The 24,579-nt window shown below is 40.4% G+C and overlaps 1 protein-coding gene across 3 annotated transcripts in view; it reads left to right on the top strand.

Moving 5' to 3' along the window:
- The window catches only part of LOC149279409 (rap guanine nucleotide exchange factor 2-like), a 138,123-nt gene that overhangs the window by 28,802 nt on the left and 84,742 nt on the right, over positions 1 to 24,579 (top strand). For all 3 annotated transcript variants that reach the window (XM_089501231.1, XM_089501230.1, XM_089501229.1), the window contains exons 2-3: positions 21,116 to 21,186; positions 23,897 to 23,953. In XM_089501231.1, coding sequence (XP_089357357.1) covers positions 21,116 to 21,186; positions 23,897 to 23,953 — 128 coding nt within the window. The remainder of the gene's footprint in view (positions 1 to 21,115; positions 21,187 to 23,896; positions 23,954 to 24,579) is intronic.

Here is a 24,579-nt window from a genome sequence, read left to right as displayed (position 1 = left end):
TTTTTTGCCCCAATGACACGGGTGCAGAAGGTTAATAGGCACTTGCCTATTAAAGGTATTTTAACTAACCAGCAGCTTGTCCTTTTTAATCATAGGTCAGATAGAAAATCGTTAAATACCTTCCCCATCACCTCTTGGCATACTTGTGTCTGAACTAGTTGCCTATTAAGGTTTATCATCTGTAAGCTTCCTTGGACATGCTTTACAAATTGCTAATGTTTTTATTGGCGAAGGTGGCTGCTGTTCCTCGTAATGATCAGTTATCCATGCTTACGATATACCGGAGAGCCTCAAAGCCTGAGTAAATCCAATTCAGAATCATTGCATTTCTTTGTGAAAATATAAATTAAGTTTAAATTAATGTCTTGCCATCACAATTATTTGGCTTTGTGAGTGGGTTAAAAGCCATTAGAGGCACTTGCTTGGTCCCTTGGTCCATTGGGAGATGTATATTGGCTAAAGTGAGTGATGTTTGACACAATTCCTATGATGGATACCATGTACTATGCTTCAATTCAGGGATTTCGTAGTTTCAGGTGGCCTGAATTAGTCCCAATGAACCTGGTAACCAAACTTACTTATCAGAGCCAGATAGGATATGAAGATAGAGTTGAGAAATTGTTAGATCCCGATTAAATAAGAAATATTTTGAGGGAATCTAAACGAGCAAAATTGATAATTGCTATCTACATTCTTTTCTCTAGTAGAAACGTGTGATGGTTAAGATGAGCGCTGTACAGAGGTATCCGATGTGATGTGAATTTAGTATGGACACAATGAACTGGCACACCACCACAACCACATCCTACTCCAAAATGGAAACAGCTGCATCCTTCTGGTGCATGTGAAAAGCCTCCCTATTGTTCAGGCCACGTTATTGGTAGGCTGAGAAAATCCAGCTCCCACACATCATGGGAACATTGAAGAGGTCCTCTACCATTCAGCAGGCAAAGACTTTGAGGAAGTACCTAAATTAGCAAAGCAGGCTGAAGGTCATGCTTTGTCTGACAAGAATAAAGCCTCCCCTTTGCACTGGAACTTTTAAGCACCTGATCGATTTTCCTTTGCACCCTCCTTTGTTGTGTTATGAATTGAACATTTTTATCTGGAGTAGCAGGAGATACTCTTTGGCAACCATATCTCCTCTACAGCGGTAGGCATGTGTGCATAATCACAGCCATTGGCCAACTCCAGTGCCAGCTTGTGCAAGAGATCTAGGGTGTCTTATATAGACCCCCACATGCATGAACAGAAAGTACCTCCATTGATTTTAATGAGTTCTTTCCTGCCAGTGATTGGCTGCTTGAAGCAGCCAGAACTAGTGAGGAATATGGACATCCAATAACAAAGGTTATGGTGGGTAAAGGTGATGGAAAACCCTTCCACATAAAATTAAGGGGTAGTAGAAGCATTATTAAACACTCATCTACAGACACCAGACAAGCCAAAAGGCTTGTTTTTTCCCTCAGAAATCTCATGGTGCTGCCACAACCAGAAGCAATTTTGGGTAGGCACATGCAAATAAGGTCAACAATGATCACTTTTTGCCTCTATATCCACTTTATACATGGAACCTTTGAAAGTAATTGCCCGCTGTACAAGACAGCCTTTAGACAAAACTCGGGAAGAGGTGCAGTAGCCAGATCACCACTCATGGACAGCTGTTTCCCCCTTAATGAGACTCGTAAGCATGAGGTTGTGATACTGGCTTAATACTTGAGGCTTGGGGAGCACGATAAATACCATTAACAAAAGTTATGGTGGGTAAAGGTGATAGAAAACCCTTCCACTTAAAATTAAGGGTGTAGTAGAAGTATTATTAAACACTCATCTACAGACACCAGACAAGCCAAAAGGATTTTTTTCCCCTTCAGAAATCTCATGGTGCTGCCACAACCACAAGGGATTCTGGGTAGGCACATGCAAATAAGGTCAACAATGATCACCCTTTGCCTCTATATCAGGAGAGCATTCTGCTGCAGTGCTTCCACAGTCATTAATTCAACTGTAATGGTCGTTTAACCAATGACCTCATAACCTAACCATGTGTAGATTAGATTTTTTGACTGTACCACGTTGCATATATACAAATACATATATTTAAAGTGTGTGTAGCGTATACAATAAAGAGTAGGGGGTATTATGGGGGTTCATAATTTAGCATATAGTTTTTATTGTGCTGTACAGCGGGCACTGAATAAACTGTTCTCCTGCACTCTGCGTGATTTAATATGTACTGCGAGTGTCCCTGTTTATGGCTTGTTAGAGGTCAATTTGCATAGCCCAATGTAATTTTTACCTTGTTGGTTTACAACAGGTTAAGAAGAGAACAAGGCAAAAAGCCTTAACGATTGGGTGTCCCTATCCACTACACTACTTCTCCTCAATTACACGTATGGAAAGATTTAACATGTAGTAATTAAGCCACTCTATGAATAGCTATCGGTTACAGTACGTCGGCGAGATGCCTACGTTTTCTTATTTTGTATTTATGGGACTGGTAACACTTTGTTTCTTGTGTTTATTGGAGGTTTTGAATATTTCTTATTCTGTTATCCTTATTGATCTAAATATATGTTAAATCATAATCTGCTACATTAAGAGCTTTAGAGATTGAGATTATTGAGCGACCCAGATCCTTCCCCAGTCCTGAGTCAAGGTACTTTTGTACTACTGAAATCACAGGAGTCAAACATGTACCTTTTAATAGCCAATCTAGAGGATTAACCATTAACGGTAAGACTTTTAATCAACTTTTGTTATTTTTGTACAAGTTAGTGTTCACAATGATGTTCTACTTGCTGAATATCACTATTTTTTTTTAAAAAAATGCTAATAAATTCTAGCGCATATTAACAGGTTTTAGTGGGTGGATTTTAAACCGTGTTTATGTATATCAAGAAATTTCATAGCGTGAATTCCAAAGTGACAACTATTAATCTTGAAAACTACTTAGACTTTGGAATGGTTGAAATATGGTGCTTTTCTGTCACCAAGTTCCGGTATGTTATGGATGTGCGCGACGATTGGCTTTTATTTTATTCAGCAAGTTATTTTGCACAAAAAGTACCTTGTTCAACCAGCTTTTCACAGGATGGGCCTGTCCCGTGCCTTTTTACATTAGCAAGCTGAAAAGGCTGCTTTCTTTGATATGGTGAATGGGAGACGACGTGAGGACAAAGGGAAGGACAATAATATGGCAGCTGCGACATTGTGAGAGATTGAGAGGCTGACTCATTTGTATTGTCTTAATTGATGCAACAGATTTGCAGCTTTTGTTTTCATTTACCATAAGGATCTTTACCCTACTATAAAAAACACAAGTATTGTGTGCGGACCCTTTTCGCACTTGTGCTTGGTAGAGAAATGAATTTGGATGAGGAAATAGTTAAGTTACACCAAAAAACATTTATTGAAGAATTACCAGTCTGCAGGGATGGCTGTAGATTTCAAAGGACTCTGGGGAAGCTTCACAAAAAATCTTTAAAAAAAAGTCTAGTTTTTAGGATTATTTTTTTTTTAAATGGGATATCGTCCTACTGGTGGCCTATGGCTTGGGGGATTGGTGCGGTCCAGAGCTTGCCCATTAAGCTCAAACCTTCATATCATTAATTTACAAAAAAAACAAGTCCATTCCCCTAGGATTCTGGACTCCTCGGCTGTAAATCAACACAGATAATTATTTCAGTTGTCATTCGATTGTGTCATTATGAAATCTGTTCAGCTTAAAATCAATGAACATACCCTAAATTAAAATTCCTTAAGAAAATATGACGTCATGCTTTCTGAGAAATTAGCTCATTATGCTGGCATACAACTGATCAAGCAGCAAAAAGAAAGTACACAGTGGTTAATCCGTACCGGGCAGAGGGACTTTTTTGGGCTCTCGCGCAATGCATATTGTACTGATATTAAGGTGCTTTGTGCATACCTGCTGATTCACTAGTATGCTGGAGGGCCGGGGGCTTCGGCGTGAGCCTGGTGCGCCGGTACGGCTGTGGATCTGGGAAACGACTGGGTTTCACCCAAAGTCTAATACTGAGATGCTGCTTCCCAGGGCTCTGTTTTAGATTTGGGGAGCGGTGTTCGGTCACACACCCTGCCAAGACTTTGTCTCCTCGTTGCCTGGCTAATGCTAGCCCTATCCCCATGTGGCCCAGCACTCTTATGGGTGTCACCCCGCTCCTGCCTCCCGTAAAGAGCAGGAGCCCTGCACACATTATCATTGAAAGCGCCTTGCGATTCCTATTGATCTGCGAGCATTTCGTGTTCTGTTAATTCATTAGGTCGTTTTATCAGCTGGGGCCACCACCGGGACATGCCATTTCCCTCCTTTCCTTTCTAATAATATTTATAATTTCCCTGCGCTGTGTATATTCTATAACGTAGACCGCTATATGCGTGCATATATGTCTTAGCAGTGATTATGACGAACATGGCATTTAAAAAGGAATTAAGCATGGAAGCATATGATTTATGATGAGCATCTTTTTTTTTTTATAATAAACACAAATATATCTCGAATTAGACAAAATAAAACTTGGGGATAGCAGCGTCCCATAAAGCACAGAGCGCTGATGTTAATAATGAGGTTTAAAAATAGACAATGACGCGAGTCGTTAAATTCCAGGGTTTTATCTTTAAAGTACAAGCGAGTTCAATTATTACATTTTAGTGAAAAGCAATAACATTCCTTTAAAATGCTCAACTTTAAAGAGCATCTGCCGCTTAACCTAAATCCAACGTGTTAAGTGTTAAGTAAAGCCATGAAGCTCTGTTTACACTTAATCAGAATACACGTATTAAAAAAGCAAACGTGTATATGCAGTAGAGGAACTTTCTTTCCTGCTTGGCTTTCTTCTCGTTATCTCTCTCTCTCGTTGCTGATTGTCGTTTGTTGGTTTAAGCAGGAGATGGGGGATAACTTTAGGACCGAAATCTATTAGACAGATTCAGATCTCCTCTTTTATTCGCTAAAGAAAGGTGTTGGCAAGGAAGTTTGCAGGTGACCCTGCATAAAGCGTATTGAAATCAACGAGACTAATTGAACATCAACGCACTGCATTTTGTAGGGCCAGCTCAGCCCTTCTTGCTGAAGAACTTGCCAAGGTGGCTCGTCTAACGCTTTGTGTTCAAAGTAACTCCCAGTGACTCCCTTGCAAACTGTCTTTCCACCTCCCACTTTTGTGAATAAGCCCCATAACTGAGTAAAATCACGATGAATGAATGATGTGTGTATGGAAATGTTTAGCAGCGATATGTATGTTGTGGTTGGCATTATGTGTTGTAATGGTTTATTAACTCCTTAATGACAGCCCGTACATGTACGTTTTCAATGGGTTTGGGGACCGCCCATTGTCCTTAAGGGGTTAACCAAAGATGGTCACTTAGCCATCAGATGAAATATTTCCCCTCATTGGCCAGTGCAGAAGCTCCACATAGATTGTCCAGTTAAGTGTGCTTCTGCTTAACCGATATAATAATAATAATAATAATAATAATAATAATAATTTTATTTATATGGCAAAAACAATTTACTCCCTGCTTTAGAAATTACAGACTAAGACCAAGAGTTACATTCGATAAAAGAAGCCTCTACCTATTCTTGGAAATCCTTTCACCTGTTGAATGCTGGAAGAAAATGGAAAGCTGGACTCAAGGCTCCGAACTCTTTCTTTTGTGAATGCTCTAATAATGGCACTTAAATGTTTCTATACAAACACTGTGACATGGGGACATCTCTTCTTTGAGGGTTGCTAGGTATTGCCAGACATGTAAAGAATATGAGAATTAATAAATAAGAGATTTTCTAAGATACACGTTTTCCCCCCATTGCTGTGTTTGGTGTCTCATTATAATAATAATAATAATAATAATAATTACCCCAGCGCTATCAGGTTTTCATTGATTTACTTTTTTGTCATCTTAGTTACCGCAGACACCTAAATTAATTTTATTAAGGTGGGACAGTGACACCAACGTAATGTCTTCCAAGATGGAGGACAGACTTTAGTGATGCATAAAACTGTATAAAGACTAGTGGGAATCCTAATTCTATGTACTTGAATGTTGGTTTAATAGTAAGCCGGATCAGAGCTTTCCTGTAAAGTAGGTGTCTGTGAATGTGCTGGCCGGTGGTCCCGAGGCACTCGGAATGTGTGTCCCGGGAATACGCTGCTGCTGCTTAGCGGTTTTCTCAGATAAGATTGGTATGTACATGCTCCCGGGTTTAACACAAGCACAAAAACACAATCCTATGCCAAGATTTTTTTGAAGGCATTTTCGAGAAAGTCTTAATATAGCTCAAAGTTCCTTCCAGCAAGTCAACTTTTTCTTCCTTTCCGTTAAATCTAAATGTTGAAATAGAAACCACAGCTTGTAAGTTTGCACTAGCATTATGCCACCTGTATAATTCAATAGAGTATCATAAAGATTCATCATATAGATCAAGAAGGAGGAGAAGAAAAAAAAAAGGCCATCACTCCTGTTTCGTTTTATGCCTGCGCTCCACTCAAATGGCTTCGTTTTAAATTGCCTTACAGCGGATGAGTTGCGCTTAGGTAAAATATTTGTGTAATCGGCTGTCGTTTAATCCCCCAAAGGCTTTTGCGCTCCGTTTCTCTGTGGTTCTGTTGCTGTCGCGCTCGAATGGCTGTGAATAATGCATTTTAAGTCAATAAAGCAATTAGACCGAGCATAGTCTAAATAACAGCAATAACCCACCCTAAACCGCTCACTCCGTACATGATGATGGGCATCGGACGGGCTTTCTCAGAACTGATGTGTATTGATACTTACCTAGAGGTTACTGCTGTGTGTATATATATGTGTGTGCGTGTGTGTATATGTATATGTGTGTGTGTATGTGTATATATATATATGACTAAATAATACATGCACAATCTGCTTGGTTAGAGAATCGCGTGAGCTTTCCTTTTTCTAAAAATATACATAGGCCGCATTTCCCCCCCCCACTTTAAGTCTTTAAAGTGGGGGTGTGGCCTATATTCGGGGTCTAGCGCCCGACGCCCGGGACATGCAGCGGGGTTAGGATACAGATCCCCCGCAGCGGTGCAGGGGACCTGCATCCTACTCTCCGATACGCTCAGACAGCCTCCCCTGCCGGCACTTTCCACGGGGGCGGGTGCCGGCACGGGAGGTTGTCTAAGCGCATCGTGCGGACGGTCACCGGCTGTGGAGGTTGTTTACCCGCATCGCCGCAGCCGGTGACCGTTGCCAGCACCGGAAGTTGTATATGCGTATTGCGTAGATGTCCCCCGCCGGCCCGCAAGACACCCGGGAGTCTGCTCTGGTAAGTCGGGGGGGGGGGTGCAGAGTGGCAGCATATCTCGGGGGGCGGGGAGGAGGAGGACAGTGGCAGCATATCTCGGGGGGGGAGGAGGAGGAGGAGGAGGACAGTGGCAGCATATCTCGGGGGGAGAGTGGCAGCATATCTCGGGGGGGAGAGTGGCAGCATATCTCGGGGGGGGGGAGAGTGGCAGCATATCTCGGGGGGCAGAGTGGCAGCATATCTCGGGGGGGGAGTGGCAGCATATCTCGGGGGGGTGGCAGCATATCTCGGGGGGGGGGAGTGGCAGCATATCTCGGGGGGGAGACAGAGTGGCAGCATGTTTTTTTGGTGCTTTTTTAAAGAAAAAAACGTTTTCTTTAAAAAAGCACCAAACTTTTAGGGGGCGGCCTATATACGGGGGCGGCCTATATACGGGGGCGGCCTATATACGGGGGCGGCCTATATACGGGGGCGGCCTATATCCGAGCCAATACGGTGTATATATATATTTTGTAGCGCCAGATGAGAGTTCCTTCTCCTTTAGTTTCATCCGAGTCATGCCCTTTATTAAGAAACCACAACTTCAGCGCCATGTATTGTGCTAAAATTAGAAGATTGTGATGGGCATGTTTCACAATGTTTTTAGTTCCTACATAAAAAAATGCATATAAAACAAAACAAAAACCTCATATTAGGCCACACGACTAAAAATATGTATGTTGCTATTTGTTGCTTAAGAAAGTTGCAGAATCTTGTAATACCCTTTTTATTGGACTAACAGTATTTAAAATAATAGACGAGCTTTCGGGAGTCCTCCCTTTATCAAGTCAAAAGCATTTCTGACCAAGCAAGTGAAAAACACAGTTTAAAACTGAATAGTACATGACAAAAGAAAGACCCGGAAAGAGGAGAGGGGGAAAAACAAATAAAAAAAAACAAACAAAAAGTAAGGGGACGGTTCGCAGCGGGTAAGCCTCAGAGCCTCAGCTAGCCGAACAAAAGACATTAGCCGTAGGTCAGATCCACGAAATTGCTGCAGGTGACATCCCGATCTTCTCCAGCCACGGCCCCCAGGTCAGACAGTGTTTTTAGATGCATGTCTCTGTCATCAGTGTTGGAGCAGATGCGGTGGTACCTGGTGGCTTGGCTATGGATGATAATAATACGGCTACCCCAAACTACAGTTGCTTAAGAAACATATTTTTGACCTGCTAGGGTAGAGGTTTTATCTTCCATGCTCATCTCAGGAGGAGGAAAAGTCTTTCGGTTACTTTTACCTATAGCATGAACATTTTAACTAAAAGTAACCGCAGCACTTTTCCTCCTCGCTTCTTATCACTCGTTTCGCTTGAAGCTTTTGAAATCTAAAAGCTGGGCGCATGCCCCCGGCCCACCTGGATTTCCCTTCAGCAGCAATGACCCGAGGATGTTTGAGATAAAATGATAGGAGATATATCTGAGAAAACGAGAGGGGAGAGATGAACGAAAATGAGATTAAATTAATTTGGCTATAAAGAGCAGGGATCGGAGGAAAATGAAGGTACGTCGTCTTTTCTCACCTTTTGCAGGTGGGAATATAGATGTCCTATTCGCTTCTGTAGAAGACTTCTCCGAGTTTACCGGCCATCTGTCTAATCTGATGGGATTATGGCCCCGAACACCCGGACTGTGTGAAGCTGGTGCTTTTTAGCAGCGCCTCGAGGGATGGAATTTACCAATTAAGTTAATTCAGGATGTGCACTTAGATTTGATTATGCTTTGCTGTATTACGATTCATCGGAATCCTTCCAGGAGAATTGATGAATAAGAATGAGTTTCTGTTATTCATATTATATTTTTATGGTTCATGGTATGCCACTGAAATTCCACTGATTTGAAGATCTTCATTTTTTTGCTTGGAAACATTTTTTGAAACTTTGACACCTTTTAATCTATGCTTCGGATCAATCAATCGATCGATCTATCTATATTTATATATCCATCTATCCACTATATATTGATAAACCCAATTTATTGTGTGCAGCGTTACGCTTTGACCTTCTTTTCTCTGTGTGTTATGTGTGCACAATGTAAGACAAGCAAGATGGCAGCTGGTGCTTAGTATCGCATATCATGTGATGTCATCATGACGCTGTTTATTGTTTCAATTGAACACAGGGTACTAATATAGCTGGTGGTTCAGTTAAGTTTACTTCGACAGGTTGCCAGCGGCTTCTTTCCTTGAAATTCGGTCTATATACATGTGTGTGTATATATGTATGTAATAAAATCACACCCACATATATATATATATATATATATATATATATATATATATATATATATATATATATATATATATATATATATCTTATGGGGTTCACCTTTTATATGATTTTCCTTTCTACGTTTGACTTGGTAAACTGTCCTTATCCACAGGTGAGACTCAAACTCAGAGACGGCTATGAGGTCATCTTTCCAGCGATGGAAATTTTTGAGCATGTTAAGTTTACTTGACTTCTGACTTTCTTTTCTATAAGTCATTTACTGACAAGTACAATTTCCAATATTTCCACTGAAACCAGTGACCCGAACTTTCCCCAACTGAATTATTTGCCGTGGAAAACTTTGCAGTGGGAAGTGGAATGTGGTTTTGCGTTTAGTGCGGTGAGATCTTTCTTCTGTGCTTAAAGGAGCGCTCTGACCCTTTCTTCGTGTTAGATGCCTGTAAGAGTTGCTTTGGCACGGACTTCGTTGTATTCTGCTGCATAGTTATTGGATTTATTCTGCCTCATCAAACTCCACCCCCAGCTGCCTCTGCTGAAAGCGGGGAGCATACTGTAATATGCTTTTTTTATTTTTTTTATTTAGAAAGTACTTTAATATGCATTTTTTACCTAATCTCCCCCCCCCCGCTGAAGATTCTGCAGCTCCAGAGCAGCATTGTACTGCCCCTTCTATCCTCAACCATTTACACTGCTGGCGGAGAGTTCCTGTGCATGCGCATTGCAGAACAGGAGATGATTCTCATTCAATGTATGTAGCTGCGGAGGTGAGCAGGTATAAGGTTAATATGATTATATGGTTAATATATATGGTTAATATGATTTTTTGGTTGACTTCTAGAACCCTAGAATTTGTCAACCCCTGCACTAGAGTACATAGGATGGCTGAATTGCACCTTTAAATGAGACAGACGTCTCCTATTCTAACCCCAAATAGAATAAGGTTATACGCTCCAATTTTCATGCAGTAAAATGTGCTGGAGTCCGTGGAGTGTAGATTTTGTTTTGGAAATGGTAGAAGCACTCGTGTGTGCGTGCGTGTTTCTGTGTACATACGTGCGCACACGCACACACACACTCTGTGTTGGCTAATATTATAATTCACTCATTCTGATGTCTGAAGTACTGGTATTTGCAAGAAGCTTTTAATATATATTGCTGCATCCATTTTTATCATTATAATTAGGACCATAGGTTGGCTTCCCATTGGTCAAGGGGCTGCACGCATCTAGTCCTGGTGGTGTTGGTTTATTTACATTCTAACACTTAAGAATAATTGATGCTGCTGGAGAAATACCCCAGAGCTCTTTGTACGTAGGTTAGCTACTAGTATGCAGAATCTTAACGCTTCTGATCTCAGTGCTTCAAGCAGGTGCCCAGTCTATAAGGAATACTCATCTTAGATGTTGTTCACTATATACAACAATCGTTATCCGGAAATGGTTAAACTGTACAAAAGCTCAAAGCAGCTAATTGCTAAAATGTGTTATCAGAGCTGCCGCTTAAAACGCTACACTGTATCACACCTTGACCTCCGCGTAATCGAGCTTTATACATAGGAGACCCGTTACAAGCGGCTGGCGGAGAGCAGTAATATGTAGATGAAGTGGTTGCTCTTTGTTCCCACAAATGCACGACGCGCAGGCTCTGTATGCAGCTGCATTCGCACGCCGCTGGCCAACAGGCGATGTCTCTGCCACCTAGTGCTGAAAGCAGGCAGCATTTTTTTCTTTTTATTCTTTCTCTATAGAGCTAGAGTGTCTTGCTGAGTTGAGACCCCTGCCAGTGAGCTTGAATGGTGGGGTTTTGATGGGCCCAATCGTCTGGCTAGTTGAAAGAAAAATCATATAATCCCTTAAATCCTCCGTAGAATCTTCTTTCTGACTCTTCATATGTGTGACATTTTCCAATGCTTTCTTCTTTGTTCACCAAATGTTGGCTTTAAAAATCTCAAGACTTTCAGCTCAGAGAGTTCACTCTGTCAAGAACTTCAGGGATTTCTCATCTGGGGGTCTCACTCTTGGGGTCTCTACCAAATACTGAAGTTGAGCAGGCGTTGAGGCCTGTGATCAGTTGGGAATGGCTCCAAGTAAATCAATGAACAAACAGTTCAGTCAATAAACCCCAAGGTGTGCAAAGAAATCATAGAAAAACATATTTGCCACTACTGGATTATTTTGAGGCCATGTGAAATGTATAAGATTTTAGCAAGATTTTAAGATCTTTATTTTTTTAAAATAAACATATGATATTCTTTTGAATTGTCCGGTGCCTTAAAGATGTTAAAAGTTAAATTCAGCGCAGTCTTGGTGTTCCGCTTGGTCTCTGCTGCATGAGGGAGAGCGTTTTCTGTTTTTATATTTATATATTGGGATCCTATTTATGAATATTATGACTATTGATCTGGCTTTTTATTATTATTTGTTTTATATAGCACTGTCATATTGCGCAATGCTGTACAATGGGTGAACTGGACATAACAATTCATATATGACATAACAATATAACTTACACAAACATAGGAGGAGGCATGTATTAGGAATGATTGAAATGATCTATAGGTGTCCTCGCTTCTATGATTACTTTATTATAATGCAATGTATTTTTAGAGGGCAGTGGCCTGCTGGCATTGTGTGCCCAAGTATTTTGCTTGCACAGCCTTTTGTGGAGGTGACAAAACCCGCAGAATGTGGTTACACTACACGTTCTCCGTGTACGGAAGTGAAACCCCTGCGTGTTCGTGGTACCCGCAAAGCATGCTGCTGTTCTAAGAATCAATGAAGAAGTGGGGAAGAACGGCTTCTTTATTTCTCCTACTGCTTTCACATGGTCACGATTAATGAAATGTTGCTTGCATGCTACAAACATGTGACTTTTAACCTAAGAAATGGCACCAACACACCTCCTTCCTCAAAACAGTTCTCTTTTATATATAAGCCTTATTGCTGTGTTTTTAAAGAGGACACTTAGATCCTTTTTCACGTTATTAAAGATCACTTAACCCCTTGGCTGCTAAGCCATTTCCCACCCTGGTGCTAAGCTGGTTTTCGGCATTTTGGTGCATCTCTCGTTTAAACGCGTTTAGAAGTACATTTCTTGGCAATAAACTATACAAACCATATATTGTTTTTTTTTCAGCACACCCAGCAGATTCCAAATATACCATTTTTATATGTGTATGTCTCATTAGGTTGACAAAATAAAGCCCAAAATGGGGAAAAAAGTGTAATTTTTCACTTCCGACTCATTAAAAACTAGTTTGTAGTGTTATTTTTCTAAACTCTAATATCAAAAGCTGTGCTGCTAAATATTTGTAGTAGGTAACCGGTCTACAATAAACAGAAATTGAGAACAGTAGACTGTGTTTTTCTAATATTTTATTGCTAAAAGTTAAATTTATTAGACTATCACAAAAGGCATCTTTACATTTACTGCATGGCTGCCGTCAATTAAACAGCGGCCTGGGATGTTAAAATATGCCAACAAAACTATACATTTTTAGAAACTACACCCCCAGCTTCAGCAAATGAGGTCTTATTTGTATTTGTATCACAAATCTGACGTGCACAACAAATAAGTGAATATCACACTTCTAAAAATAAAAAAAAAATTAAATTAAAAGCGACAAGTTCATTTATGTCTTGCGCACTCCAGTCTTGTGCTACGAATACATGCAGCCCCTCATTTGATGCGCCAAGGGGTGTAGTTTCTGAAAATATATACTTTATGTACCATAATTTAACTTTCCAGCTGTCTAGAGCGGTCTAAATGCAGGCATCACCCCTAAATGTTTTAAGACAATTTTTTTAACACGATTCTCCAATCTGCCATATCTGAAGTTAAAGTGGTCTAGACATCTGGGAAGTTAAATTAGGGTACATAAAGTACACATATCAAGAAACTACACCCCTTGGAGCTTCAAATGAGGGGTTACATGTATTTCTAGGACAAAAGCTGAGTGCACAAATAATGATGGAATATGTCGCTTTGGCTAGAAAATGTTTTTTCTAACCATAGCGACATGTTCATTTGTGTCTAGCGCACTCCAGGTTTGTACTAGAAACACATGCAGCCCCTCATTTGATGCGCCCAGGGGTGTAGTTTTTGCAAATGTGTACTTTTTGTGCCATAATTGAACTTCTTACGTGAGCAGTAATGCCACGTCAAGGCTTCAACCCTAATTACTGACCATTCACACGCCTTTCATATCTCCATTCACACTCCTTTCATATCTCCATTCACTCGCAGAAGCACACACCATACTTCCCATACATTCACTGACAGAAGCACACACCATTCTTTCCCCTTACAATCCCAAAGAAATGATGGTAAAGGGAGAAAAAAAAATCACTTTTACAGCAAAAATAAGTTTTGCAGTAAAAATGCAAGGCGCTCCAGGGATGAGATGGTTACTCACGTACCGCACGGGCTAAATGGCTGATTTTAATAATATTTGCAGTTCATCAGGATTTCAAAAACTGCCTTCCTCCTACCATTGGCTAAATTTTGTATCGGCCATTTTTAAAAAGGGAATGTGAATGTGGCTACCACAGTGATCATTTAGCTAGAATACTTAAACTTTATTATTTTTTTTTAAAGTTAAACTAGTTTGTTTAGATAATTTAATTTGGGGGTCTCTAGGCAATTTTGATCTTTATTTATCTGCCTTTAGAGACCCCCAAATCATTTTTTTTACTTTTTTTGTACATTTTTATTTTTTTAACTTAATATTTTTTATTCTTTTTTCACAAGCATTATACCATTGGAAAGGTGAGGCGATTACAGTTACAGTTACAGTTGGGGGTCTGTAGCTGCTTAGATGCCTGAGATACAGGCATCTAAGCAGCATGCCCCCATACTGCTTAAACTGACAATTGTCAGTTATTAATAAAGTTGCGCGGTGACATCATCACATCATTACACGCGACGTCACCATCCGGATCGGGTGGTCCCAGTGATGCCCTTCAATATTAGGGGCAGATCGCCGGGGTAGGTGGTGATGGGGGTCCACAGACCTCCATCAAGGTAGGGTAGTGCTAGCGACGGCATGGTGCCGTCGTTGGCACCTGACTGGGACTGCTAGCGACGGCACCATGCTGTCGTTAGCAGTCAAGGGGTTAATGTCAGTGTACGGGAATACTAGATGGGCCAAATAGTTCCGATCTGCAGTCAAGTTCCTCGATGTATATACATTTCTAAGAAACGGTTTAACATAGCATGATCAGCTATTTCTTTTAAAATGTCACGAGATAAAACCTACGCTCGGATCCCATAGCTGTGTCCAATAGAACCAAGATGCAAGAATACTTACTGCTAGTCAGTAGATCAAGTTTTTGTATAAGAGGCAGAAAGCGCTAAGCGCACCTAACATGTATACAACAATTAAAACACGGCATCTCATGTAAGCAGCAATACAAACGCAGCATCTCATGTAAAAAGACGCCATTAACCAAAGGGGTAATAAAAAAAACCCTACCACACGTTAAATACAGAGTTTTTATGTGAGGTTGTAAAATGGATACAATCGCTTATTTGGCATGGAAAAGGTCAGTACCAGTCACTCCACTCACACCTCTGGTGGTATGGAAAGGGTTAATACTTTTTTTTTTTGCTTGCTTGCTTTCTGTGTTTTGCTTTAGCCATGTAGGATTACCTTGGAGAGGAAGTCATACATCGTCCGGGGACCTGTTTCCTTGGTGAGACAATCGTCGCTGTCCTTGGAGGACAAGAGACACTTTGTATGTTTCTCTAGATCGCTCGTTTGTTTTTACCGGAGAATGATGCAAACCTACGGGTTTCTTTGCTCATCCTGCGGCGTAGAATTGACCAAACAATTAGTTAGGATGAAGGATCTTTAATTTCCCTAGATACATTTTCATTCTAAAGCCTAATGTTTTTGTTCCATTTGCCCAGGTCCAGTGATTACCCTCCTCATATGTTTAAAATGGCTTATTAAGTAAATAAATACTCCTACATCAAAGTGGCTCTGTAACTTTAAGGAGCGGAAGAAGTCTACCGGGATGAAACATGTATTTTCCCAATTGGCAGACTGTTAACAAGGATCCCAAACTAGAAGGAATTTTATTTTAACTTAAAAGGATGAATTTGAATTTCTATATTGATTAAAGTGCTGAAAGTCGCATTACTAGAACTGGTCTGTTATTATTATTATTACTGCATGATTTTTAAAGCATTTTCCCCGATACGCAGAAGGAGGAAAAATAATTTGGCAGATTTCTTCAAACGAGAAACGTTACATGGCATCTGCACGTGAGCCGGTGCCAGAAACGCGCTGCTCGGTAACGTCCATGAAATCTATTTGCCCGTTTAAAACAGCAGACGTTCGGTTTTGTATTAACAGCAGGGTGGCCATGGAGTATTTGTGTCTAAGTGCCGCCAGGCTATATTAAGCAAATTGGCTGCTTCGGGTATCTCTGCAAAACCAATTTATGGGAAAGAGGGATGCAGTTACTAAACAGTTCATTTAACAGGGTTCGCTATACATTATGAAAGGACAAACTTGGTGTTTTGCTCTTCAAAGAGGACTGATTTTGCCTTAAAAAATGCATTGTAAATTGGGAAGAGTTCTAAAAATAAATTAAATACATTTAAAAAAAATAATAATGGGTATAGATGGTGGGCTGAGGACAAAGAAAACTCATAAGCATCCAGTCTCATTTAGGTCCTCCCAGTCCTACCCCTGTCTCTACTAGACACATGCCATGCACTTCTTCCATTGCATTCAATGCGTGTATGGGGGTTAGAAGATGAGCATCATTTTGTATCTTCTGCTGGCCAGAATGCAAGCAAATAACTGTTTCAAAAAAAAGTATTATACATTGTGTGAGTATTTGCAGATCCATGGCATACCATTAACCGATTAAGCGCCTGCTTAGGGGGGCCAATGGTGTAAAGGCCCCTTTGAGCATGAAGGCGAAGTAGTAAGTGTGACATTAGCATATCATATCTCATCTCATAAAGAATTGTGAAATTGTGTGTTCCTTAGTTGATACATAGTTATTTTATTGTTACTTGTGGAAAATATATAATATCTTTAATAAAGTTTTATTTTTGGTTACACATTAGCCAGTAAAATGGTAAATGTGTAATACAAAGGCGTTTCCCTTTGGGGGTGTTTTTATTTTTATTATTATTATGAAGTAAATGGTCAGTGCTATCTATCATAAAGTTTCCTAACTTTTTTCAGTAGCTATTGTGGAGAGCACGATTCTTAGGCTTCATGTTTTGCATTGAATGTCTCTGACACCGGAAGAGTCCCTCTAAAAGCTATGGAATCTTTATGCATTACAGCAACGAGGCAGAAACTGTTAGCATTTTGATTTTAGTTTTCTTTTGTAGACACTGCAGGCCCCTATTTCTTCAATTAGAAAGTGCCCCGTAATAAAAGGAATATTTTACTTAGTAAAAAATATCCCTGGCACTGGAATAATGTTTTTAGATAGTCTTATTAGTTGTCCCTCAAGGTGGGTTAATTACATGCCCTTCAAATTGGGAGATAAAAAAAATGCCCCCCTTGTATTTTCTTTCCCCTTTTTTGGTGTCTGATATCGGTTGGATTTAATGTAATAAATATGAATAACCCTAGCATGCAATTACTGGCTTGAAAAAGGAGAGCAACAAAGGAATTCCAATTTTCTTTGACGTGAAAAGTAGCAGACTGCCATCTTGTGGTCATGTGGTGCAAGTACTACTTTCTACTATTGCTTGCAGTGTTTTGTTTTATCTTTCATTAGTCTTTTGGCTAATTTTTTTTGAAATCTCTTTTCAAAGCAGTTTGCTGTCCGTGACAGCCTCGGTAGAGATGAACGCATATTGCGTCATGAGTACTTAAAAACTAGGGGGGATATTCAGCATTTGAGGCAGTAGCTGTTGCTGCCATATTCCTCCGTGGTCTGATAATTCTTTCCACAACACATGCAACGTTTATCTGGAGTGTCCCATTACAGGCAAATCTTACCCTTTTGCATTGAAAAATAAATGCTGCAGGTACCGTTCATACAGGTAGATTAATACTGAACATGGGACCCTTCATAAATCATGTTAATATACATATAACTTTGATAGATTTTTCTAACGTCGGTGATCTCCACCCTGTGGATTTTTGTAAGGTTTTTGCTCAGTGAAATATACGGTGACATGTAGAACCTTTCTGAAAACGAGTTATTACAGTAGAAATTTTTAGAGTATAAATTACACATTTGTATGGAATCTTTTTACAAAATACCCCCATGTGGGACATCACTCATCCTATCCTTAGGTGTGGGTTCCCAGTTTGCTCTCGGATATCCTTTTGTCAATTTGGAAGGACACCGGGTTTTTTGGCCTGATGTGACCTGTATACTGATGCAGTCACTAATAGGGCCCCAGCATGCCCCCCAGTTTTGCTTTATGCAGCGCCGTAGTTATCGGCTTTATAAATTGTGCAGATATGACTATTTTTGGTGTAGAAGCTGTGTTCTCCTACTTCACGATTTCTCATTTTCCCAGTAATGAGACTGGTGACTGCAGGACTCTGCTGGAAGCATTGGATTAGTCAATAAACCCAGAGTTTCTATCCCGGTGGGGGGCCTTCCCGTTTGCTTTCTGTATCGAAGACCACCCAGTGATAGCAGCAGGGGGGTTCATGGAAAAACCCTAAAGGTCTGGAGAACCAGGTTCTGTCTTCCCCGGTCTCTCGAAATCCCGTGGTTCTTCTCCAAGGTTTTTGCTGCAGAGATTGTGTTGAAACTGCTCATCACGATGGGGTAATATCTGGTGAACGTTGCAAATACTGTCATGGACAAACAGCACACTTTATGAACAATGGAAATAACTGACTGACTCCAAGACAAGATTGAGTTCTTCCGTGTGACATTTTGCCATTGACGCTCGTCAATCATGTTACCAATACACAGTTGGATGGCGGTAACAAATGTATATGTTGTCTTGCTACCCTGAGAATGATTGCCACATTTCAGTTAGTTTTATCAAGCAATTACTTTAGTTTATTTGCCTTCTGAAGCATCCAGACAGACATAGGGGATTATATATCACTTGGCGGTCATGATGCACAGTGGTCCCCATAGCAAACTCTTGGGGTCTAGCTGGCGGTGTCTTCTTCTTCCCGTAACGGTTATGCGGTTAGATGACAGCGGTTTTCTCTTCACTCTTTCGTGTGTTCCTGTGTCTGCCGGACGGTGTCCCTTTAGAGCGCGCAGACTGCATGGCTGAGTGAGTGTAATCGCGTTAGAGCTCACTGCTGGATTCTGGATTGCGTAATCCTGCCAGGGTTGCCCATAGCAACCTCGAAATGATTTTCTAGGATAGCGAAGTCATCCAGGGCGATATCGGGCTGCGATTTGTCTTTACTCTTTCAGCAAGGAGATGCTGCTTTAATAAAAATAAAACCAGCCTTGCCAATAAAAATATCTCTGAGTAGAGAGTTTTTATCTTTTATTTCTGGCAGGATAATCGTTTTGATCTTTGAATTATGCGTGTGGGGAAAAGTGCAGGTGCGATACTTTTAATAGCGGTTGCCATGAGGAGACGCATTTCAGGACCTGAGGCTGTATTTGAATGCTAACTATGCGTTTCATTTGGATCTCCCCTCCGCTCGGCTGTCATATCTCACAAGCCTCTTCAGGTTTTTAATGTCTCTATTCCGGTGAAGTCACCCGGGCTGCAGACAGACACTTCATTTTATATAAATTCCAGAATTCATCAGGAAAATACATCTGTTATACATTTATTGGGAACAATACTTGGGATTTTATTGCACCCAGGATCACCGGTATACCTTTTCATCTCCTTTAGATTGTAAGCTCCTGTAACCAGAGTATCTAGAATTTGCTGTTTTATTGATTGCACACACACGTAGTAGATCCCTTAAAGGCTTTGGTTGGTGAGCCAAATGCCCCAGAAACAAGGGGATCCACATTGCAAGAGTCTTGAGCAATTAGTCTTGAGCCAGCGATGCTCCGTGTAGGTTTCATAGTGGTAATACAGTGATGGAATGTAAGTATAGGACAGAAATCAATCAATTTGCTTGGGATCTGGAAGCCAGCTAAAAAATGTAGGAGCCAGGTTACACCCCTCCCCCAATGATACTAATTAACATACTAACATATGCACAAGCCATTAACATACTTACACATACACACGTGCTAACTCTCACAGTAACATGCTTGCGTACGCACAGATACTAACACACTCACTTTTTGTTGGCTCAGGACAGCTCTTTGCTGTCTGTTCCCTCTGCTTGTGTCTGAACGCTGGGAAATTACGTAAAAAAAATTAAATAATAATAAAAATATATATAGATAGATATATATATATATATATATATATATATATATATATATATATATATAGATATAGATATATACTCAGCGGCGCTGCCTTTGGGGACCCCCGCTGGATGCTAAGGTGCACGTTGTACTTTTGTACAGTTAACCCATAGGTGCCAGGAACTGATTTATTGTCGCCCTGGCGCCTGAGGTTTGTCCTGGTATAGGAGATGGTAAAAAAAGCAATCCTGAGCATAGGACAAAATGATTAACCGGGCAAAGTGTTGGGATCTTTTTTTTTTTTTTGTAGAAAACCAAATGGCCAAACATTGCTGTCAAATTCTGTGCTTGTGTGTTGATTTATTGTGATAATTTCTAGCACTTTTTAAGAAGAATCTAAGTGACCTTACCGGCTGGTCCTTTTGAGATGCCTGTGACATGCAGCAGACTATTTTTCTCTAGCAAGTTAAAAATATATAGATGTGAAAACCCTCCCCGCAAATGCCTGATGATCTAATGATCTATCGTTACGTTTAAGAATACCCCAGACTGCTTGTCCTATTTTAATTGTAACGTTGATGCTGTGTATGACAATGTATTGAGTCATGCTGATGTGCAATATTTCTAAAGCCGCAATTCTTCATTTTCTATTAGTCTTTACAAGTCTCAGGAGGGGTATTGCCATTTTTGACCTGTGTCTTAGTGACGATTGTGATGTCTCCCCTTGCTGTTCTGTTGAAGTTGAAGACTGCCTGTTTCTCTAGGGAAATGTTTGTATTTAAGCTTTTTGACAGTCGGGCCTGTGTGTATAATTTCCCTTCTTCTTGGCTTAATAGCTAAGGATTATTGTATTATAATCTATCCTTGTAAGCATGTGTGACTGCAGAGTGCTGGGATATTTACCCACCGACCACAGCCAAGCCACGTATCGCCACATAATACAAAATGTTTCTAGTGTGCTTTGATTAAAATTGAAATGAAACCTTAAGGCTCTTTGACTGCTTCTTGTCGATGTTAAGGGACACTAATGCATATGATAATGGAGGAGCCCCTTTAAAATGTACATAGTGGCCCCTTACAGGATGCCCCCATATGCCCTTTTACCTACCCCCAGGTATGAAGTCCTACATTGAACCTGTTGCCAATGACATGTTGCAGTTTAGTGAAAGTCCCAGTGGGGGATATAAGTGACATGTCATGATAATATTATTGTAAATGATCATCGTGTGATTGTAGACTGTGCCACGTGTGACAATATTTCTTTCTTTTGACAGGATCTGGAGATTGTGTATTCGTATCTTCATGGAATGGAAGCTCTGTCTAATCTTAGAGAGCACCAGTTAAGGTATGGTACCTTCTACTTTTTTAATGTTTCTTTAGTTTGTAGCTCCACTCCGAAATCATTTCTAAATCATTGCTTATTAAAGCATCACGGTCATCACACTCTTCTCTTTGGGACACCATAGTATTCATATGAGCTTTGTTGATGGGTGCCTTCCCTATGGGCACTGAAGGGCAAGTTCAGGATCATTACTGTACCCATCTACAAAGGGAAATGCAGCGTCGGTCAAGGTACTCATGCTTCCATTGCCATGTGTGTAAGCATGCGTTTCGATTGCTATGCGAGTAAAAAAGAGACCGCATTTTAATAAAAAAAACAGCATCTGTTGGCTGACATCACTCGGCTGGCAGCAGCGAATTCCCCTCTCCATGCCATCGGCACCCTGGCACTGCTAGACTAGCCACTTTGTCACACTAAAACAAGCAACAGCAGGTTGAGTATAATTTAACAAATAGACCTCTAAAGAAATCATAAAAGTCTGGCAAGACTGTGTGCCTCAGGGTTCTTTTGGGACGCGCTTCCTTAAAGTATTCATTTGCTACTTATTATATAGACATGCGGGTTGCCTTGTAATTCAGCATCATACGTGCACCAGTAGTTATCTGTCCCTCCAAGGTTCGGATTTTAAACTGCTTATTGCCATCTCGTTCCTGCACTTTTTTTTCTTCTATTACTATTTCTGCAACTCTCTGCTTTTTAAAGCCCCCTCTTTAGGAAAATGTTGTAGGCCCACCCAAAAAAGCATACCATCTATTGGTGAATGGAACCGAAGTGTCGTAGATGTGACAAAGCAGCGAACTCTTGTCAAAAACATCTTTTTTTCATGCAAAGAACATTTTTTCTCAGGGGCTAACCTTTTGTTCGCAGCCGAATCTTTTCAGATTTCACCTGGATCGTTGACAGTTCAGAGCGCTCTATATCCTAAATGTCCCTCTTTGCCTGGGCATCCATCAGACAGCACTGACACAAGAATAATTATGCCTCCCATTGGTAGGGTAATCTTAACAAAACCTTAAAATAGTTACCTTGTGTGCTGCAATACACCATGGATTTTTTTCTGTCCTGCTCTTGGTATGCAGGATATTTGCCCTTCCCGCCAGTAGTGCCCCACATGGACTTCCAGAAAGGTCTGTGGCCCATGAATCGTGGGACTATGTTGCCTCCAGATGCCATCTGGTACAAACCTTGATCTATCTGTTATGGTGGCACCTCACTCCAGTAGTCTTCCAGACTCTAGAGTGTCTATTTTGGGTCTCTATTGTATGGTAGCCCAGGTCTCACAGGTTGTGACATTTGGTACCATAGCATCATCAATTTTATGTACAGGAAGACAAGCCTAATTAAATGGTGCTTTTTGTGCGTACCCAAGAGTTTTCTTGATGCGTTTTGCTACTTTTGTGTTTCTCTCCAGATAATCTAATTTTTCCCATCAAGCACCTCGACTGAACAAGAGTACAATGTAACACCATCGTGTTTCCATGTCATCTTAATTTTTTTTTAAATTTTTTTTTATGTGAATCCCCTCACCTTTGAGGTTCATCCATGTGACCCCAATTATTTAAGGTGGCATTTGCACAGGGAGTTTTTTCCCCTTGCATGTTAATGATAAGGCTCAAAAGAACGCAAGATATGAAGCTTTTTTCAGCTTTTCTTTTGATGCGTTTTTTTTTCTGTAATTAAACTGAAAAGAACAGAAAGCAATTGGGTTGGCTAGGACACCAAATTACATATAATCAGCGAGTGTAATTAAAGGCAGTGTGTGGGTTGCATGAGTCATTTGGCAGGTTCCATTTTATTTTGTTACCTGGCACAGTTTTCAGCTCGTAAGTTTATATTAATTTGATTCCGCTTTCTTTGCTAACATCCTATAATCGTTTTAACACCGAGTAATTTTATGGAGGTTGTGTAATCTCTAACTTGATGTTAGTAGTTCTTATGTTTGTATAGCTCGGGTATGTGCATAGCCAATATGAGCCAAAGAGGTGTAGAGACTTGTGGGTAGAACAAAGAGATCCGTAGAGTAACACTATTTTCACAATTGACAAGGGTGACAACATAGTATGAACAAGAGTAAGTCCATGGATACATCCAATACCCCACCAAACACTATAAACTAAAATATCACCAGGTCATATGCTATACACCAATGGCATGCTGTAGGAAGCACACCAACCACACCTGATTAGATCATACGACTTCACAGCCACCCCACAAGATAAACCAATCCTTTACATGTCCAGGGCTGAATATCTTCCATAACTAAACTAACCGTTACAAAAAGTGAAAGAATGAGTAGTAGTACATTGACCCCGCTACACCCTATGCCGTGCAGTCAACTGAGGCACCCTTGGGGTTCTCACTCACTTGTACAAACTGTATAAACATCAAGGATGTACAATCTAGACTGTGAACTCTTCCTTTAATGGATAAACCATTGAGGATATATAAAATTATATATATACAGAAATAAACCACTGTGTAAAATTTATGAACACAATTTAAATAGCCTTTGCCATCTGGGATTATCAGTATGTATCATGCGTACCTCTCAAGTGGTCCTTAATCTCCCCGTCCCTCTTTCCTTCCCTTATGTCCATCTTTTCTACTGTCTAATGTTTGGAGTGTATTATCACAGTGTTCTACAGCCCTAAAACCAACAGCACAGGAAAAAGGAGCTGTTTTACCAACTAACTTGATGATCTGTCTGTTACAGATTGATGTGTGAAACTGTCCGATACGAACGACATGAAGCTAATGAAGTCTTGTACTAGTAAGTGTTTCTGGTTTTTCTCCCTTTAATTGACATTTTGATTTTTTCTTGCATATAATAAGCCGTCAGGCTTTCATGTTGGCGTTGAAATTGCTTGTCAATGTTTTTTCTGTGTCCTTTAGTAAGCGCAGGCAGCACATTCTTAGCATACCTTCTGTAATATACAGTTCTTCTGAAGGAGCTGCTTATCTGGGACTACATCTACCCTCTAGTGATGGGCGGTGCACTTCTTTATATAAGGGGGAGCCGTCATATTTTTGATTACGTTAAACTCCATATGATATGTTAAAGATTTGAATGCACTTGAGTGTTAATATGAAAAGTGCTTCTGTCACTTAGTAATAGGCCGTATGTTAGAGCTGCCATTCAATTTGATTTTAAGTTGCCTTGCGTCATACTTCTGATAAAGGTGTGATAGTAGCATGCCCGGGTTATAGATGCCTAAGGGTTTGTTTGGCTAATGGTTAGGACCAGATGTTTGCCCCCCCCCCCCCTTACAGGTTATAGAGGTATAGTCCAGGAAGTGCGCCCCAGCATCCTGTTCCATTATTATTAACAACAATAGACTGCTTTTCAGAGCTTTGTTCAATTATTATCTGCACCTTTTCATTGTTACTTGTAACAAG

This window comes from Sceloporus occidentalis, unplaced genomic scaffold (genome assembly GCF_023333645.1).
Source record: "Sceloporus occidentalis isolate IW3139 unplaced genomic scaffold, rSceOcc1.0.p SCAF_167, whole genome shotgun sequence".
Classification (NCBI taxonomy): domain Eukaryota; kingdom Metazoa; phylum Chordata; class Lepidosauria; order Squamata; family Phrynosomatidae; genus Sceloporus; species Sceloporus occidentalis.
The sequence above is the reverse complement of the archived record's forward strand: the minus strand, read 5'-3'. Positions and strand labels throughout refer to the sequence as shown.